The 20,742-nt window shown below is 43.1% G+C and overlaps 1 protein-coding gene across 1 annotated transcript in view; it reads left to right on the top strand.

Moving 5' to 3' along the window:
• The window catches only part of SNTG2 (syntrophin gamma 2), a 522,646-nt gene that overhangs the window by 494,967 nt on the left and 6,937 nt on the right, over positions 1–20,742 (top strand). Inside the window, exon 16 of the mRNA XM_068279105.1 lies at positions 2,519–2,629. Within this exon, the coding sequence (XP_068135206.1) occupies positions 2,519–2,629 (111 nt within the window). The remainder of the gene's footprint in view (positions 1–2,518; positions 2,630–20,742) is intronic.

Below are 20,742 nucleotides of genomic sequence, written 5' to 3'. Positions count from 1 at the left end.
TGATAAGGCATGTAGTATTCAGGAAACATTTTACGTCAGGCAAACCTAAAGTTAACTCTTCTGTATTGTGTCTTTAAGTTAACTCTTCAATCCTTAAAATAACTCCAGAATTCTAAAGTTAAAGACAAGGGGCCATATGCAATTCACTTTTTTCTCCTGAGTTTTCTCTGAGGAGATAATTTTTCATCTTCAATTTAAATAACTTTTTAGCACTTTGCAATGGAAAAAGTACCAAAAAGTAGGTGAAAAAGTACTATCAAAATTATTTTGAGTATTTGTTTGCTTGCTGGTAGTTTAAGAGGCATTTTATTCAGTAGTTGTGAAAATATCACCTAGGAGAAAACTCAGATGAAAAAGTGAATTGCATATGGGCCAAGCTGCTAATTAACTGCGTGTGAAAATAACTACAGAGGAGATAAGTTAACTACAGAGGAGGTAAGTTAACTACAGAGGAGGTAACTTAGCTACAGAGGAGGTAACTTAAGGAATGAAGAGATAAGATAACTCTCTCACTGTGTGGTGGCAAGCTTTCTCTTGCATTATTATCTCCAGCATGATCTTTGTGAATTGAGGCCATTGCCCTCAATTCACTAAGATTATCTGTTGTCTTTAATAACATATGCCATGGCGATGAGGCATGTTGTAATCAGGGAACATTTTACCTCAGGCAAACCTAAAGTTAACTCTTCTGTCTTTAAGTTAACTCTTCAATCCTTAAAATAACTCCAGAATTCTAAAGTTAAAGACAGGCTGTTAATTAACTGCATGTGAAAATAATTACAGAGGAGGTAACTTAACTACAGAGGAGGTAACTTAAGGAATGAAGAGATAAAATAACTCTCTCATTGTGTGATGGCAAGTTATCTCTTGCCTTATTATCTCTAGCATGATCTCAGTGAACTGAGGCCAATGGCCTCAATTCACTAAGCTTATCTCCTGTCTTTAATAACTCTTCTAGAGTTGTTACCATGGTGATAAGGCATGTAGTATTCAGGAAACATTTTACCTCAGGCAAGCCTAAAGTTAACTCTTCTGTCTTTAAATTAACTCTCCAATCCTTAAAATAACTCCAGAGTTAAAGACAGGCTGTTAATTAGCTGCATGTGAAAATAACTACAGAGGAGGTAAATTAACTACAGAGGAGGTAAATTAACTACAGAGGAGGTAACTTAACTACAGAGGAGGTAACTTAAGGAATGAAGAGGTAAGATAACTCTCTCACGTGTGGAGGTAAGTTTTCTCTTGCCTTATTATCTCTAGCATGATCTTAGTGAATTGAGGCCAATGTCTTTTGGACTGCCAGGCAACTGACATTGGCCTCAATTCACTAAGATCATGCTGGAGATAATAAGGCAAGAGAAAACTTACCTCCACACAGTGAGAGAGTTATCTTATCTCTTCATTCCTTAAGTTACCTCCTCTGTAGTTAAGTTACCTCCTCTGTAGTTAAGTTACCTCCTCTGTAGTTATTTTCACACGCAGTTAATTAACAGCCTGGGCCATATGCAATTCACTTTTCTCCTGAGTTTTCTCCAGGGAGATCATTTTTCATTTTCAATTTAAAATAACTTTTTAGCACATTGTAATGGAAAAAGTACCAAAATTAGGTGAAAAACTACTGTGAAATTTGTTTTGAGTATTTGTTTGCCTGCTGGTGTTTTAAAAGGCATTTTATTTGAAAGTTGTGCAAATATCACCTAGGAGAAAACTCAGGTGAAAACGTGAATTGCATATGGCCCCCTGTCTTTAACTTTAGAATTCTGGAGTTATTTTAAGGATTGAAGAGTTAACTTAAAGACAGAAGAGTTAACTTTAGGCTTGCCTGAGGTAAAATGTTTCCTGAATACTACATGCCTCATCACCATGGTGATCATTCTAGAAACGTTATTAAAGACAGGAGATACGCTTAGTGAATTGAGGCCAATGTTTAAAAGGAAATAAATATGGCAACTCCCATAGGTCTCACACCTCAGGTTCCTTTTAAAAATGCTGGCTGATGTCACTAACAGGGTTGATGTTGCTTATAGTGGATAGTCAAATGTAACAAAACATCTTAGTTTTGAAAGCCTCCCCCACCTCCTTGATCACTGTCATATCACACACTGCCCATCACACACTGTCCAATATACACTTCTCCCACCAACAGCTCTAGCCCTCTTACTGAACCCCTGACAAAGTCATAAGCTAGCCTTGGCACCAATGTGGACAGCTATAACATCTGCAAGGGTTTGGTCATTAGAACCCTGTAACAGCAGCTGTAACTGTTTAGGAGGTATGTAGTCTTACTACCAGTGTATTTTTCACTGGTTTGCTACAGGGCCACATTAAGATATCAAGAACAATCTTTTCTTCAGGAAAATGAACTCAGAACTCTAAAAACTTCTACAAAGCAATTTAAAACACAGCACTATTCTAATGTTATGAAAGCACTGACAATGTTCTGTTAGTGGATGAATGTTGTTTTGCCCATAAGTAATAACATTATGCTCAAAATTGTATTTCGTTCTTGTTGTTGCAGAATATAATTTGGCGGTTTAAGTTTTCCCAGCTGAAAGGCTCCTCAGATGATGGAAAAACTCGTGTAAAGCTGCTGTTTCACAATTCTGACACAAAACAAATTGAGATGAAGGTAAGCAACCTGGTCAGAGAAAATCAGCCATAATGTGTATAAAGTGTATTATAATGCAAGAAATACACAAGAAATACAGTACATATGGCACGGGAAAACATTACTAATTAAAGAGGCACTATTGCTAATCTGCTTATTTTAAGACTCTTTAACATAAATATGTGTTAGTAAAGCAATGTTACTGACAAGTATGAACACTGACCAAAAGGTATTTCCACACTACCAATACCCACTGACAGCCAGGTAGTCACGACGGCAGATTTACCTTTCTGATGCCGACTGGGCTAATACATTATGTAGTAGGAGGATCCAGCTGTAACTGCTGCTTGAGCTGCCGTTGGTTTTAATCTATCAGCTCAGCTATGCTCTTGCAAACTTCTAACTGCACTACCGTGCAGTTACTGTGCTCAGCGCAGCCACGTACAGCGCAGGACAGCGCCGTATGGCTCTATTTTTATGCGCTCCCCGGAAAGGACCCCTTATGGGAAGCTGGCAAAAGCCGAAGTTGGGTTACTAGGGAGATGGACAACAATAGGTGTCCATGTCTTTGCCAGCTATTCTGAGACGACATGCAATGCCTGGATATTCAGAATGGAGAAAACAACTGGAATGAGAAATCATCCACTGCCTAAGAATAAGCAGTGCTTTTTTTGTTGGATTCTTTCATGTAGGAAGAAACAGCAATTTTTCTTTCAATAAAAAGGTGGTTAAAGGGTACCTAAAATGATAAAAACAGAGCGTGTGTGGCCAGGACGTTCATGCGCAGCACAAGCCAACTAGTGGGATTACTGGACTGTGGAGTATCCAGGAGGCAGAGGAAGATAGCAAGGAACTGAGCAGCCTGAAGTGGGCTAGAGGAAGCCCCAGGTATGTATAAAACGATTTATTCTTTCATCTCAGGACTACTTTGAGGCCCCTTTTGCATTGGGTTACCACACTGTAACGCTCAGCAATGAAAGTCTATGGGGCCTTTCATACCTGTGTGTTGGGATGCGCCATGGCAGAAGTGTCATTTTTTGATACTCAGCTGCCACAAGCACATCCATTCATTGTTGTGCATCTTTAGCGGTGACGTGCATCAAACCAGAAGTCATGTAAGTCTATGGCAATGCAGATGTTTTAAAGCGGCCCCACGCGTATTCACATTGTGCATGTGTGGAAACGTATTTTGTCAATACAGTTCTGCACAATTCATCTTTTCAGCCACAGGAAGTAAACACTAGAGAGCCTCACTTCCTGCTTGGCCTGCAGCCAGACAGGAATTACCGTGTATTAAGGCAGAAATCCCTGAATGCTTTTTTTCCCGTTGGGGTGCAATGCGACCCCTACATTGCACCGCAACAAAAAAAACGCCCAGTGTGAAACCAGCCTAGGGATAGTAGGAACCAGAATACAGAAATATGCATGAACTAAATAAAATGAAGCTGCATATAAGGAGTATTCCCTCCCGTATGGTCCACTGTGGTGCAAAAAATCCCTTAGTTCCCTACTTCTTCTAAGATGTCATAATTTTAGTATAATACCCAATATTTTTTTTTTCATCTAAAAGGCAATCAGTAATCTCTAAAAGATGTTCCATTGTTTTATTTTGTAATATATATATATATATATATATATATATATATATAGAGAGAGAGAGAGAGAGAGAGAGAGAGAGAGAGAGAGAGAGAGAGAGAGAGAGTATAGTTTTAATTTGTCTGACATGGTGCGACATAGAAGTTAAATCATGGGTGAATACTGCAGACTGTGCACTTACTGCATGTTGTGGTTAGATTGTGTAACTAACTCGCAGGCTCAGGGGATTCTGAAGTAGCAGTGAAACCAGGCATCCACGTTGTACACAGAGCTATGACTAAAAATATATTTGACAATCGAGATTAATTTCAGCAGATATAGCGCCATTAGGGAGGCACACTTTTCAAAGTGTGCACACAACTTGACATGACCAAATTTACAGTGTATTAGAATAAATATTTTCCATAGTCAGGATAGAAAGATTGGCTAAATCAAATCAAAGTGAGGAAACGCAATTTACAGAAAATAGACACAAATATAATTAATTATAATGAGAGAAAAATGTAATTAGATGAAATACACTCAGCACGGAAGATGAAACACTTGATCGAAGGAATTAATATTTTTATCTTAAATGTATCACAATCTTTATAAAACGTGAATTAATTTCACCTGGGGAGGTATTTTGTATGTCTAATCAACATCTTGAAATAAAACTCAACTTTAAGTAAAAAAAAAAAAAAAAAAAAAGCAGATGCTTTGTAAGGGCTCATTCACATCTAGGGCGTTTCTGGCCTTTTTTCAAGCACAGATGATTTTCAAAATCATCCACAAAACGCTTGTGCAATGAATCACTATGAGAAGGTTCATATCAGCGCGTTTCATCTGCTTTGCACTCTGCAAAGCGGTGCCTGGACCATTTTCAGGGCGATTTTGCTACAATGGAAAGTATAGCAAAAACACAAAACACTCACAAATGTTTTTATCCAGCGATTGCATTCGTGTTTTTAAGAATAATAATGTATTTATTCTTTTCCGGGTCAAAGAGTTCATTTCCTGACTGATGGGATCGAAAACCGGAAACAGAATCGCTCTACAAAAGTGCTTACAAAAGCACTTTGCACAAACCGTACTGCACAGTGGAGCGCCGGGAGGGGGAAAAATAAAAACGTGCAAAAATTTGAAGATCACTGCCGTCAGCGATTTCGATTTTACATGTGAACAAAGCCTAAGGGTTATTAAAATTATGCTTCTGTCTCAGTTTACATCCACTCATAAATCAATTTCTAAAAATTACTGTAGGCTAATATATATATATATATATATATATATATATATATACAGGAAACTTGTATGTAGTGGAGCATGTCCCTTATTTAGCTTGGGGGTGAGATGTGAGGTTGATGTAGCATTTAACAGCATCTTTTGTCTGTTTGTGACCTGGATGCTGCTGAAGAATGTAGCTACAATAATTGTTTATGTTCATAATCATAAGAAAATATAGTTGCCCATTGCTGGGAGTACTTGCATTACGTACTACTTGGCAATGCACAACATTTGTTTTCAATAAGTATGTTTAAAATACCAGACTTGCTCTTATTGTTTATTTTTGCAAGCAGGGTGGTAGCTTCTTCCTCAGCACAGAGTGGATCGCCAGGCCCCACCCACTTCCTCCTTGTGCTGAGAGGGATTAACTCTTTGTGACCAACACTGCAGTAACAGTTCCTCCCTGCTTCTTGTGTAAAAAATAATTAAACCCTTCCTATATCCTTTACTTTGTTTTTACAGAAACCTTTTGTACCTTTCATAATTTTGCCCTGCTTGCTATAAGAAGCTATTTCTCATAACTCTTTTGTTTTACCTTATTATAAAGACACTCTAAACAGTCAAGACCACTTAATATGTCCAGCCATCTATATCCCGATCTTTGGTTATTATTGGTGGTTTAGTGGTTAACATTGCAGATCTCAAACTATTGAGTCATGGCTGGTATATCATAGAATAACTCCTTTACAGGAAGGTATACATTGAAAGTATTAATTCTTACATCAGCCACTCACCTCAAATCTCAGGTCTGTCATCTTACATATGGTGATCTTCTGGGATGTGTGTCTACAACCTGAGGTCTACATATTGGAGATAGGAAATAATATTACAACAACATGGGGGGGGGGGGTGAAATTTGTTTTGGGGGCAGCAACTTCAATGTGAGAGTGAGACAGTTCTGGTCATCTATATTATGGGGGTTATGTTATTATTATTATGCATGCAGTGCCAGGGAAGGTGGCAGTATAGTGTGCATTGTGCCAGGCCCGGGGGCTGAAGCTATGCCAGTGGCACTGAGTGTTGCTCTCGCTAGTCTTAGTCACCACAGGCAGGGTCGGATTTACCATAAGGCACTGTAGGCACATGCCTACAGGTGCCTGATGATAGAAAGGTGGCTCACTTTGCTCCTTCTGTGCCTCTCTCACTTCTTCCCTATGCAGAGTCCTGAGGGGAGTGTAAATGAGAGGTTACTCACCTGGGTCTTGGAATTCCACTGACCAAAAAGTGCAAGCCAAGGAGATAGTAAGTACACACCAATAATAAGTCCACTGACCAGATCTCTCTTCAGTCAGGGGCAACTTAATAGTGAGGATAGCTCTGGATACCTAATACTAAGGGGCACCTGTAGCTACCTATGACCAGGGATGGTCGTAGTCAGTCAGCCAACTTCGCTACACTGGAACTAGGCGTAGTTTTACGCAATTACGCTTCGCCAAACTACGGCTTCGAAATCAAATATTCGCTTTGTATGCATTTCGTAAAATACGCGTTAAAATATGCAATTACGCGTAGTGCGAAGCGTAGTGCGTGCAGATGCTTATGCCTGTATGCAGAAAATTTTACGCATTAATTCCTCTTTAGATGCTTATCCCGGGAACTCTTGCGTACATTCCCCTTTCCAATGCGTAAATTTGTAAGCATACACTCGTACGCGGAAAAATAGGCGCGAGTAATGCATACGTAGTTCACTACGCAATACGCATAGTAAGCGTAAGCTACGTGTAGCGGTACTTCGCTATGAGTAAATTCGTAAGCATAGTTCTGCAACTTCACCTATGAAGTACGATGCGTAGATGCAAACTACGATGCGTAAATTCACACTGGCGTAGTTTTTGCTCATCCCTGCCTATGACGGGCAAGGGAACTAAGAAGTGACAGCTGGGCCAGCAAGTACACTTGCGGTGCGGTTCGGCGAGGGTTTGTAGGTTTATGGAGAGCAAAGTCTAAGGTGCTAGGACATCTGTGTCTATAGGCTCCTGTGATGTAAATCTGGGCATGACCACAGGCCATGTCAGTGGTCAAAACAAGACGGCCTTCAAAGCTGAGACACACTGTGAGAAAAACACTAAAAAAGTTAATGTATACTGTGGGAGGGTACTGTGAACCTTGAATCAACTAAGAAGAGCACTGTGACTTTGGTACATGCTAGGCTGGCTTCAGCATGTAGCATTGTAGTGTGTTGTGTTGGTGGTATAATGGTTAGGATAGCAGCCTACCGAGCACTAGCCTGCGTTTGATTCCCAGCCAATGTATGTAAGCTGGCTTTTGAAATCCTACAATTCCCTAAGTAAGCTCATTTTTCACTTGGATATATCACAATGGTACATGCTAGGCTGGCTTCAGCATGTAGCATTGTAGTGTGATGTGTTGGTGGTATAATGGTTAGGATAGCAGCCTACCGAGCACTAGCCCCGGGTTCGATTCCTGGCCAATGTATGTAAGCTGGATTTTGAAATCCTACAATTCCCTAAGCAAGCTCATTTTTCTCTTGGCTATATCACAATGGTACATGCTAGGCTGGCTTCAGCATGTAGCATTGTTGTGTGTTGTGTTGGTGGTATAATGGTTAGGATAGCAGCCTACAGAGCAGTAGGCCTGGGTTCAATTCCTGGCCAAGGTATGTAAACTGGCTTTTAAAATCCTACAATTCCTTGGAAGACAAGATCCTCCTCCCTCCGGGAGGAGAGAGGAAGGGAGTCTATCTAGTAGAAATTCTTCTTATTAGGCAGAAATCAGTTTGGTGGGGAAAAACATTTGAATTCCGTAAAATTCCGTGGAATTTTATATTTTACCGCGGAAATTTCGCCTTATCGCTATAGCAATTCTGTTCCATCGCATCGGAACTGGAATCACAAAATTCAGTCCGTAATTGCGGAATTCCAGCGACCATCCCAAGTAAACTCTGTCACTTTTTCCACATTCTTTAAAAAAGAGAGGAGAGTCATTGTTTGGTCTCCCAGTATCTGAGGTGGGAATGATGTGGGCATCTAGGCCCTTGACTTTGCTGATAGTTGTTCTTAAGCTCAGCTGTATAAAGAACAGCTGAGAGTCAGGTACCAAATGCTACCGAAAACAAAACATACAGATGTCTTTCATAAATAGATTTTCACATGAAAAAGCACACAGACTGAAGTTAAAGGACCACTGTTGTGAAAATTATAAAATCGTAAATATATGTAAACCTATACATATAAGAAGTACGTTTCTTTAAGAGTAAAATGAGCAATAAATTACTTTTCTCCTATGTTGTTGCCAATCACAGTAAGTAGTAGAAATCTGAACCAACAGATTTTAGAATATTCCATCTCCTCGTTGGGGGTTCTGAGGGTTTTCTTTATTTTTAAATGCAGTTAGTGAATGGCAGTTGCTCCGTCCAACTGCCAAAAAGTGTATGGTGAGCAGGGAGGCTTGCTAGCATCTTTGTATAAATCGTTTTCATGGAGTGTCTTTATAAAGAATAAAGGCCATGCTGAGAATCCCCTATGGAGACATGGAATAGCCCAAAACCTGTCGGTTCTGTCAGATTTCTACTACTTACCGTAAGTGGCAGCAACATATGGCTCATTTTACTCAGAAGGAAGCATACAGTATTTCTTATTTGTATGTGCTTAAATGTATTTTAGATTTTAAGATGTTCGTGACAGTGGTCCTTTAAAAAAATACAGTTTAGTTGATCTAAGTTCATGTATACTATTATAGTTGTGAAATTCTCTTGAAGGCTCTCACATCATTCTGACCTCATGCTAGGTGTCAGTTGATTAAAGGTAATATGACACAAACCATTATTATTATCATGCATTCATAATGTGCTGACATTTTCCTCTGAGCTTTAAAGAGTACACTGAATAATTTGGGTCTCTGTCACTCAAAGGAACTCATAATCTTATATTCTTACCATAGTAATAGTTTAATATTCCTACCATATTCTAGGGCTGATTTGGGGGCCAGTTAGCCTACCAATATGTTCTAGGGATTCTAGATCTGCAAAGCAAGGTGCATACACACCTTTGATGGATGTCGCCCATTAGGGATCGGGAACCGATCCTCTTAGGCGACATTGTTTGGCCAGGCTGCACAGACGCAAATTCAGCTGTGTAGCTAATGACCAGTGATGAGCAAAAATGCTGATATTCTTTTCATACTAATTTTCATGAAAATAATATATTCGACTTTCAAGTGAAAAAGCCATCTAAAATCCTTTTGTAATAAGTTTGGGATTTTTCACGTTTTTGCACTAAAACAAACAGTTTTTGTGCTTTCTGCAAAATATTTTCATGGTAAAACATTTTTTTTTCACGTTGTCAGTGAATTTTTGCATCGGAAAGACGAATTAATTTTCTTTGACCATATTGCGAAAATACTATGTATTTTCAAGAATATATTTTCAAAATCAAAAATAGCATTTTAAATGCAAAAATTACTGTGGCGAAAATTTGCAAGCAACACTGCTGACGACACGCTCTGTTGCTATGCAGGAGAGGGTGAAGGGATGAAGGCCCGGGTCAAGATTGACATCACGAGGCAGGCAGGGGATCGGCGTGCACAATTGTATCAGTCATCTGTGTGGGTGAGTTGATCTGCTAGGTGGATTGTTTGTGTGTTTGGGGTTCTTTGTACAGATGCCTGATTATCGGCTGAGACGGTTGTTATCAGCTGCATCAGCCGACTTAAACCACATCACCATTAAAGGTTGTTTTCCCCTTATGGACCAAAACCATTTCACATTTTAGTTCTCATTTCATTTGCCAATAACTTTATTTATTCACACCTAAATGAGCAATATCTTGTTTTTTTTGCTACAAATGAGGCTTTTTGAGGGCAATATTTATTAAGTAATTACTTTATTTTCTATCCATTTTTAAGGGGATGAAATGAAAAAAATATGCTATATCTCTATTTCCATCCACTATAGTTTTAAAATAAACATTTCAACAGGAGATAAAGCCCAAACTTTTTGTTTGCCCATTTGTCCTGATTATCACAACATAGTTTAGTGTTTTCTCACTGTAATATACACTCATGACATACATATCTAAAAAGACAAGTTCCTAAGGTAACAAATTATGTATTCTCTTTTAAAGAGAGTCTGAAGTGAGAATAAATCTCGATTCAGACCTCATAGATAGCAGGGGCATGTGTGCCCCTGCTAAACCGCCGCTATCCCGTGGCTTACCGGGGGTCCCTTCACGCCCAAACCCACCCTGTACAGAGCGGAATCTCTTCCGCATTGAGGCAGGGCTAACCGCCGCAGCCCTGCCTCCCGCGCGTTTATCAGACGCGTACCTCCGCCTCTCTCCCGCCCCTCTCAGTCTTCCTTCACTGAGAGGGGCGGGGGAGGGGCGGCGATGCGCGTCTGGTAGACGCGACTGGAGGCAGTCCTGCAGCCGATAGCCCTGCCTCATTTCACGACCAACTTTGCGACCAAGTCTTGGGGGAGGGTTTGGGGGTGAAGGGACCCCCGTTTAGCGGCGCGATAGCAGCGGTTTAGCAGGGGCACACGTGCCCCTGCTAACTATGAGCTCTGAAGCGAGAATTATTCTCGCTTCAGAGTCTCTTTAAATTTACTCAATTTGATGCTTTTTTTACAAGCGCTTTACTTTGGTACAAAGTATTTAAAAATAACAGTGTTGTTGCCTTTGATTAAGTTTGTCACAAAAAAAAAATCACAAGCAGTGTTGCTCGGATAATTTCTGTGATCAGGGAATAGCCATGATTCACCAGCACTTTTTCACTATTCGACTTCTGAATCCTAATCCATGATCAATTCTGATATCACGGAAATCGGCCACGGAAATTCCATGATTGCAAATATTCGAACAGTGATTATGGTCGTGATCACATTGGAAATCTGTGATTAGGTCGTGATTGGGTGGAAAGGGGCAGAATTGACATCCATGGGCCAATCAGAGGCCCCCAGCCAGGCCCTAGCAACCAACCATGGGAGGGGAGGCGCTGCCCTCCCCTCCTGTATATAAAGTAGGGGCTATTAAAGGAGCTCCATCCTTGCTAGACTCTGTGGCACTGAGAGGATCATCTCCAGGCCATATTGTGCATCAGCGTTTTCAGTTATTACATTGTCCTTATAAAGAGGAACCATCACAAAAAAATCTTAACATTTAAAACAAATGCAAATAAAAAGTACATTTCTCCCAGAGTAAAATGAGCCATAAATTATTTTTCTCCTATGTTGCTGTCACTTACAGTAGGTAGTAGAAATCTGACATTACCAGCAGATTTTGGGCTAGTCCATCTCTCTATAGGGGGTTCTCAGCATGGCCTTTATTTTTTATAAAGACATTCTCTGAAAATGATTAATACAAAGATGCTGGCCAGCTCGCTGCACACAATTTTGGCAGTTGGATGGAGCAACTGCCCTTCACTAAGTGCTTTTAAAAATAAAGAAAACCCTGAGAACCCCCTTATGAAAAGATAGGCTAGTCCAAAATCTGTTGGTAATGTCAGATTTCTACTACGTACTGTAAGTGACAGCAACATAGGAGAAAAGTAATTTATGGCTCATTTTACCCTAGGAGAAATGTATTTCTTATCTGTATGTGTTTTAAATTTTAAGATTTGCGTGACCATTCTTCTTTAAGTTAGTTGTATTCAGTGTAGTTGTCAGTGAGAGAGTGTACTGATTGCTGTGCTTAGTGCAGGCAGGCAGGTTTAACTTCACACTGATTCTACTGCTCTATTACTGTATAGTTTTTAGCTAGCTAAGCCAGCCAGCCAGCCAGTGATCAACTTCAGTTAGTTGAAGTCACTGCCACAGTTGTTCAGTCACTAAGTATAGTCAGTGACCTTGTACTTTGCTACAAGCATGCAGCTGGTTAGTTTGCTGTGCGCATAGTGCAGGCAGACCGCGGCACTGTCCACTGATTTTCATGTTCTATTTTACTGTATTCAGTATTTTTTTTCTTTTCAGAAAGATCAATAAAAGCCCCCTGTTATATTCCGTCTGCCCCGAGGCTCACACACACGTATTGACTGTAAAAAGCAGCACACTTTCTCTACCTTGAAAGTTTGTGCATAGTATGCAACATGTCTGGCAGGGGTCATGGGTGTGGCAGGAGGGGGAGTGCCATTGCCTCCGCCACTTCTGGGACTGGTCCACGGCCAGGGAGAGGGCACTCAGCTGTAGGGGGTGCAGCAGCAGAGAGGCGTCTATCAGCAGCACAGCCTGGGCCCGAGTCAACTGACGCCGGTGGCACCCATTTTCAGCACCTTGGGTCACAGTGTGGTCATTCAGGAGATTCACAGGCATTGATGGACATGATGATGGAGGAGAAGCCCATCATTACTTTATCCCAGACCTCCGCTGTGAGCAGAATCCCCAGCAGCAGCCCCACACTTGCTGTGACATCTACCCACGGATGGGGGCCATGGATGCATGTAATTTTTTGAGCAGCATTATCATGCTGTGGTATCACCAGTGAGGTGCCATGGTTATTATGTGCTGCCACACTGACCGCTTTAGTCCTTATCCTGCTGCTGCTGATGTTCTATTTCACTACTAAAGTCTGCGTTCCCACCGCCAGCGGCCATGGACAACTCTGCTGCCATGTCATTGCTATCCCTAGGTGTTTTTGTGGCGTCGGCCACTCGTCCTCCTCCAGTGGTACCACCACCGCCAGGTGCCATTGGGACTCACCTTCACCTCTGTGATTGCTTAAAGTGTATTTCCCTGTTTAAAACCACTTATTACCAATTAATAGCCGAATTTAAAGTGTTGATTCAACTTTAAAATCCCTTTTCTCAAAAACTAAAAGTTCTTTTTGGACTTTTTTTGTTTATGTTGTCGCCCCTTACCACCTTTATAATCCATGGAATTTGGGGGATTGTAGCATGTATGGGGCCTTGCTATTAGCTAAAATGCTTTTCCATGATCACAGTCGTGAATTTCTGTGATTGCCTCATCTACGGAAAAAAATCCGGGTCAAATTTGTGAGTCCGTTTCAAATCCGGAAATTAATCACGGAATTTCCAAATGTTTTTTTCAATCAAGGCCGAATAGTCGAATCCGTGATTGGGGGGTATCCGAGCATCACTAATCACAAGACATAGGCCTCAACCCTAAAACACCCTAAAATCTATTCTACTTATTTTCACAGTTAAAATGATATAACTTGTGTCTTAGTTGATATCTTGCTGGGCAATTGGCAGGCCATTAATGCTGAAGTGTGCATGTGGCTTTCTACAGACCAATTTTTTGCACGAAGTTTGTCCCTACCTATTTTTATGTGACATGGGTCCAAGCTGTAAGACACATCAAAATGTATCCTACAACTCATTTTGATTAAAATGAGGTATCCTATAAAACATTTGGATGCAGAGTAATCCATTATTCTCAAGGTGCGCCTTTGGCCATTTTTTTGCACTGTTACAGCACCATTCTGTGTTTGCATAGCCTCAGATGAGTTAGGACTTCAGAAAAAAGTCACACATGCCCCCATTATGGAAAGCTAACATCTAGGTCTATTCAAAAGTGGGTATTTTTTAAGCTACCGACTTGTGTAGTTTTGCTGAAATTTGTGTACATACCTTAAAATAAAACCCTCCCAAAGACCAGTTCTGATTAATGCAATTTTTTTCTCTGGTGTTTTGTTTTTGTAATGGGCTTGCTGGTGTAGGCAGGGGTCAGCCAAATAGAATAGAAATTGCAAAGTACAAAGCCCTTTATACATAAGTAGCATAAATAGTATTATTGATTTCCACTAATTAAACACAATTCTGTCACAGCCTTGTTTGATATACTATACGTCCTCCTGTGGCTTTCTTAATAAAAAAGTGCAATGTATTTACTTCCTGCTGGGCTGCATGTGCTTGAATGGGAATCATTCTCATAGAGCATGGGCACTAGCAGGTGAGGTAGCTGGTTTTGGAGCAGTGATGCGCCGAAGGCGCCAGTGCTACATGGAGACTTTAGCAAATTAGCTAAAAGAAAAGGTAATTTGTCCACCAGCAACAGCTAGTCCCCAAATTGTGTGTCTCCCCCGAGTTGCTATAACTCAGAGGGGGAATACGGGTTTGTGCAGGCACGGAGTGCCGTCTTCACCCTGCACCAACATTGCCTGTAACAGTATTGAATATACCGTAAGCAGGGGTCTTTTCTGGGAAAATCATTCTAAGCATGTTCCTGGAGTGCAATTTCCAATCAGAGTTGCCACTGCAGTTGTCCCTAGCTGATGAGCAATGTGATTAACAGCAGTGGTAGTTTTTTTTTTGTGAACTGCACATCTACCTTTTCTTTAGTTACCAAAGGTGCTCCAGAAGATTCTGGGATCACATCAATACACATCATGGATACATGATATTTTGCACTTTAATCTTGCCTTGCAAGTAAAAGGTATATTCTTACTCAAAGTTTTCCTCTGAAAATGATAGTTGAATTGCTGTCTTTCTGTTCCTCCATATTCACTTTATAAAGCCCCAGTCCAGTGAAAACTTTTATTTGGCCTCCTCTTCTTAGCAATACAGTAGCAAGTCTACACTGTAAATGTATACAGAATGCTCTGTATACCTTATGTTTCTCTCTACTCCCTATTAACGGAGGGGGGGGGGGGGCTTTCCTTCACAGATTCATAGGAATCCTGCAACTAGAACCAGATCCTCCACCTGCTAAACCACCCTTTCTATTGTCTTCAACGGGTCCTCAATGGTAGAAAGGTTCCGAACAAGGTTAACACCCACTTTTGGATTAAGTGGGTTGGTGAGGAGCAAAATAAGTTAGCAGAGTCTCAAGGAACAAGGTTTTTATGGCTATGGATCTATGTAATGGCCACATGATCACTAGTGATGTTGCGAACCTCCGATTTTCGGTTCGCGAACCCTGTTCGCGAACTTCCGCGGAAAGTTCGGTTCGCAAAAAAGCTTGCAAACCCCAATTGACTTCAATGGGGAGGCGAACTTCAAAATTTAGAAAAATTTCTACTAGCTGGAAAAATAATAGAAATCATGTTTCAAGGGTTCTAATACCTGGAGCTCCTCCCTTCTACCAAAGGGAGGAGGGTCTTTTCTGCCAGGGGATTCCAGTATTTCAACAGCCAGCTTACATACTGTGGCTGGGGATTGAACCCAGGTCTCAGTGTATGGTAGGTGACTAACAAATCCATTATACCACCAACACTACTAGCTGAAACTAGCCTAGCATGTACCATTTATGCTCAATCCAAGAGAAAAATTAGACAAGACAAATAACATTTATATCACACTTTTTTCCTGGCGGACTCAAAGCACCAGAGCTGCAGCCACTAGGGCACACTCTATAGGCAGTAGCAGCGTTAGGAAGACTTGCCTAAGGTCTCCTACTGAATAGGTGCTGGCTTACTGAGCAGAAAGAGCCAAGATTCGAAACCCTGGTCTCCTGTGTCAGAGGCAGAGCCCTTAACCATTACACCATCCAGCCACTGCTTAAAGGACTTACGAGGCGAAACGGCGAAAAAAAGTTAATCACTTGCCTCATCTGTTAAGGCACGGAGGACGCCGTCCGCGCCCTCCGTGCCGATCCGCCGGGTCCCCCCGCTTATTAGCCCCCCGGGCCGGCTGCCGACCCCACGGCCCGGGTCGGGCTCTCTCGCGGGCAAAGGATGCGGCCATCTTGGGAGAGGCGAGAGAGCCTGACCCGGGCCGTGGGGTCGGCAGCCGGCCCGGGGGGCTAATAAGCGGGGGGACCCGGCGGATCGGCACGGAGGGCGCGGACGGCGTCCTCCGTGCCTTAACAGATGAGGCAAGTGATTAACTTTTTTTCGCCGTTTCGCCTCGTAAGTCCTTTAAGGATATGTAGCCAGGCATGGCCTTGCCTTTTGTGTTCAATAACAGTTGTCAAGAGAAAAATTAGACAAGACAAATAACATTTATATTGCACTTTTTTCCTGGTGGACTCAAAGCACCAGAGCTGCAGCCATTAGTGCACGCTCTATAGGCAGTAGCAATGATAGGAAGACTTGCCTAAGGTCTCCTACTGAATAGGTGCTGGCTTACTGAGCAGACAGAGCGAGATTCAAACCCTGGTCTCCTGTGTCAGAGGCAGAGCCCTTAACCATTACACCATCCAGCCACTGCTTAAGGCTATGTAGCCAGGCATGGCCTTGCCTTTTGTGTTCAACAACAGTTGTCAAGAGTAAAACTAGACAAGACAAATAACATGTATAGTGCACTTTTTTCCTGGCAGACTCAAAGCACCAGAGCTGCAGCCACTAGGGCACGCTCTATAGGCGGTAGCAGTGATATAGGAAGACTTGCCTAAGGTCTTCTACTGAATAGGTGCTGACTTACTGAACAGACAGAGCCGAGATTTGAACTCTGGTCTCCTGTGTCAGAGGCAGAGCCCTTAACCATTACACCATCCAGCCACTGCTTAAGGATATGTAGCCAGGCATGGCCTTGCCTTTTGTGTTCAACAGTTGTCCAAAGAGAACCCCAGATAGCCAGGTAGATTCATCTCTCTCTCTCTCAGATTGTAAACATAATAATAATAATAATAATAATAATAATAATAATAATAATAATAATAATAATAATAATAATAATAATAATAATAAATGGTTTATACATACAGTGGAGATGTTTTCTTTTTAATGGGTTGATAGCTGGACGAAGAGCATTGTTTGTATTCTGTGATTGTCGGACTGCACTGATTGACTACCTTCCATGCCGTTTGCTACTTTCCTGCAAGGAATGTATCTGTTTTGGCAATGTTGATCGACCCCTGTGTGTGCTGATGTTTGCTTTTGGTGTAGTGGTGCCATGTGGCCATCCTGCATGTATTTTAATTGTATGATTTTGTTAGTATTTTGAGATTTTTGTATACAATTATAGTAATTTTACTCTAGATTGTAAGCCTTTGGGCAGGGCCCTCCTCCTTATGTCTCCTACATGATCAATCACCTCCATTACCATACACTAGAGTGGGGCCGAACCTCCGATTTTAGGTTCGCGAACCGGGTTCGCGAACTTCCGCGTAAGGTTCGGTTCGCGTAAAAGTTCGCGAACCGCCATAGACTTCAATGGGGATGCGAACTTTGAAAAAAAAAATTATGCAGGCCACAAAAGTGATGGAAAAGATGTTTCAAGGGGTCTAACACCTGGACCCCCAGGTGGAGGAGTGGGATACACGCCAAAAGTCCCCGGGAAAAATCTGGATTTGACGCAAAGCAGCGTTTTAAGGGCAGAAATCACATTGAATGCTAAATGACAGGCCTAAAGTGCTTTAAAACATCTTGCATGTGTATACATCAATCAGGTAGTGTAATTAAGGTACTGCTTCACACTGACACACCAAATTCACCGTGTAACGCACCGCAAACAGCTGTTTGTGTAGTGACGGCCGTGCTGGACTGGTGCGCACCATGGCGAGAACAGGTATGCAGTGGCGGGTTCACTGAACAGAACAGGTATACAGTGGCGGGTTCACAGAACAGGTATGCAGTGGTGGGTTCACAGAACAGGTATGCAGTGACGGGTTCACTGAACAGAACAGGTATACAGTGGCGGGTTCACAGAACAGGTATGCAGTGGCAGGTTCACTGAACAGGTATGCAGTGGTGGGTTCACTGAACAGGTATGCAGTGGTGGGTTCACTGAACAGGTATGCAGTGGTGGGTAGGGCTGATCAGAACAGCTGAATTCCGATTTCATCGAAATTTCGTGTACCGCATGCGAAAACCGAGTTTCGTGTTCCGAATTTTCGTGTTCTGAGTGCATTTCTATTGAATTAAATAGTGTTAACTTCTGCGGTTAATTGTAAAGCCCCCATACATGCTATCATTACCAAATTTGCCATGTTTATTAAGCAGATGGGTAGGAACATGGTAAAAAAAAAAATGGTGAAAAGAGCTTATAGGTTTTGAGCGAATCGATTTCAAAGTTTCATAAGAAAAATGGTTTTTAAACTGTGTAAAATGACACTGCTGCAGTACAGGTTACTGCATTCCGAGTTCTGTATACATATTGTATACATTTCATGAAAACAGACAGCGTGGGGTCCCCCCTCCCAAGCCTCCTTAACCCCTTGTCCCCCATGCAGGCTGGGATAGCCAGAATGCGAAGTCCCGGCCACGTGGGGCTTCGCACCCTGAGCTATACCAGCCCGCATGGTCCATGGTATGGGGGGGCTCTGGAGGAGAGGGGCGGCCAACCTCCCCCTCTCCTCCAGAGCCCTTGTCCAATCCATGGACAAGGGGCTCTTCCCCACCTCCGGTGCCCCAGGAGGAGGTGGGGGCCGCCGACATCCTGGGGGGTTCATGGTGCCATCCGGGGTTCCCCTTTAACAAGCGGACCCCGGAAGCCGCCCCCTCCCCAGGAGAGATGAGTATAGGGATACACGGTACCCCTTACCCATTTCAGCAGAGTTAAAAAAAAAGAAATAAAAACACGACAACGAAAAAAGTCCTTTATTGTTCTAAATTAACCAGGGATACTTACCTTGGGATAATCTCACACCAGTAACCTCAGGAGAGGTCCCACGCCAGTATCCTCTTATGACATCCCACCTCCCTCCCACACTGACGAACTCCCACCACTGAATGGTCACAGTCAGCCTCTGCATCTGTATAGCAGAGGCTGAGAACACGAAAATGTTGCCTTTAAAACAGGGATGTAAAACTGGTCCTACGAGGGCCGAGGTCCTCACACATTTTTGATACAGCTCAAATGAATTGATGGGTCTGAATCAGGAAAGGTGTGGTCCATCAAGTAGAACACATTCCTTTCTTTCTCAATCCATCCTAAACACTGGCATGGATCTGGCCCTCCAGGCCTGGAGTTCGACACATGTGCTTTAAAACAAGAAATTTCGGCAAACAGTGATGCAATCAAAATGGCCACTGGGAAATCCCTGATCGCTGGAGACCACACTAAAGTGGCGAAACCAGTGATTTTTCACATAGATGGTGGGTCCAGGTGACCAGAGCAGGAGGTGCCCTAATCCCCTGGACCCACCCATTCATGTGAAATAACGCGTATTCTGACACTCTGAGGTGGCCTCCGGGGAACGGGGATTCCCCAGCAGCCATTTTGTTTATGACACTGTTTGCCAAAAATTCTTGTTTTAGCAAACAATTTTCGTGTTTCTAGCTTATGCAATACAGATTGCAGAGGCTGTCTACAGCCATTCATCCCCAGGAGTTCTGCAGGATCGGCAGGTGCGCGGGACCTCCTAAGAGGATAGAGGGGGGCACAGCGCAGGAAGGTGGGAAAGTGGGCACAGAGCGGCGGGAAGGGGGGGAAGCCTCCCCTCCCTCACCTAGGGCCCCCCCTTGCGCACTCCCCCCCACCTCCAGAATTCCAGCCAGCCAGCGGAACGGCTTACCGAGAGCGATAGCTCTGTGTGCCGCTGGTCTGGTATTCTGCACTGACACTGTCCAATCACGCTCTCGCAGTACTTCCTGTGAGAGCGTAATTGGACAATGCAATGCAGGAGACCAGACCAGCAGCGGCACACAGAGCTCTTCTCTCGGGAAGTGATTCCCGCTCGCTGCCAAGTTTCCAAGTTTAGGTAGGCAGGTATATAGGTGTCCCCAGTATAGATATACCCAGGTCTATAGGTGTCCCCAGTTTAGGTAGGCAGGTCACCAGTTAGTGGGGGCCCCCATGCTGGAAGGGGGGGCAGTGGGCACAGAGTGGCGGGGAGGAGTGGAAGCCTTCCCCCCTCCCTCACCTAGGGTCCCCCTTCCGTGCTCCCTCTCCAAAATTGCAGCCAGCAGCGGCAGCGAGCGGGAATCACTTACCGAGAGAAGAGCTCTGTGTGCCGCTGCTGGTCTGGTCTCCTGCATTGCATTGTCCATTTACGCTCTCACAGGAAGTACTGCGAGAGCGTGATTGGACAGTGTCAGTGCAGAATACCAGACCAGCGGCACACAGAGCTATCGCTCTCGGTAAGCCGTTCCGCTGGCTGGCTGGAATTCTGGAGGTGGGGGGAGTGCGCAAGGGGGGGCCCTAGGTGAGGGAGGGGAGGCTTCCCCCCCCTCCCCGCCGCTCTGTGCCCACTTTCCCACCTTCCTGCGCTGTGCCCCCCTCTATCCTCTTAGGAGGTCCCGCGCACCTGCCGATCCTACAGAACTCCTGGGGATGAATGGCTGTAGACAGCCTCTGCAATCTGTATTGCATAAGCTAGAAACACGAAAATTGTTTGCTAAGTCAAGAATTTTTGGCACACAGTGTCATAAACAAAATGGCTGCTGGGGAATCCCCGTTCCCCGGAGGCCACCTCAGAGTGTCAGAATACACGTTATTTCACATGAATGGGTGGGTCCAGGGGATTAGGGAACCTCCTG

Source organism: Hyperolius riggenbachi, chromosome 4, assembly GCF_040937935.1.
Source record: "Hyperolius riggenbachi isolate aHypRig1 chromosome 4, aHypRig1.pri, whole genome shotgun sequence".
Lineage (NCBI taxonomy): Eukaryota > Metazoa > Chordata > Amphibia > Anura > Hyperoliidae > Hyperolius > Hyperolius riggenbachi.
The sequence above is the reverse complement of the archived record's forward strand: the minus strand, read 5'-3'. Positions and strand labels throughout refer to the sequence as shown.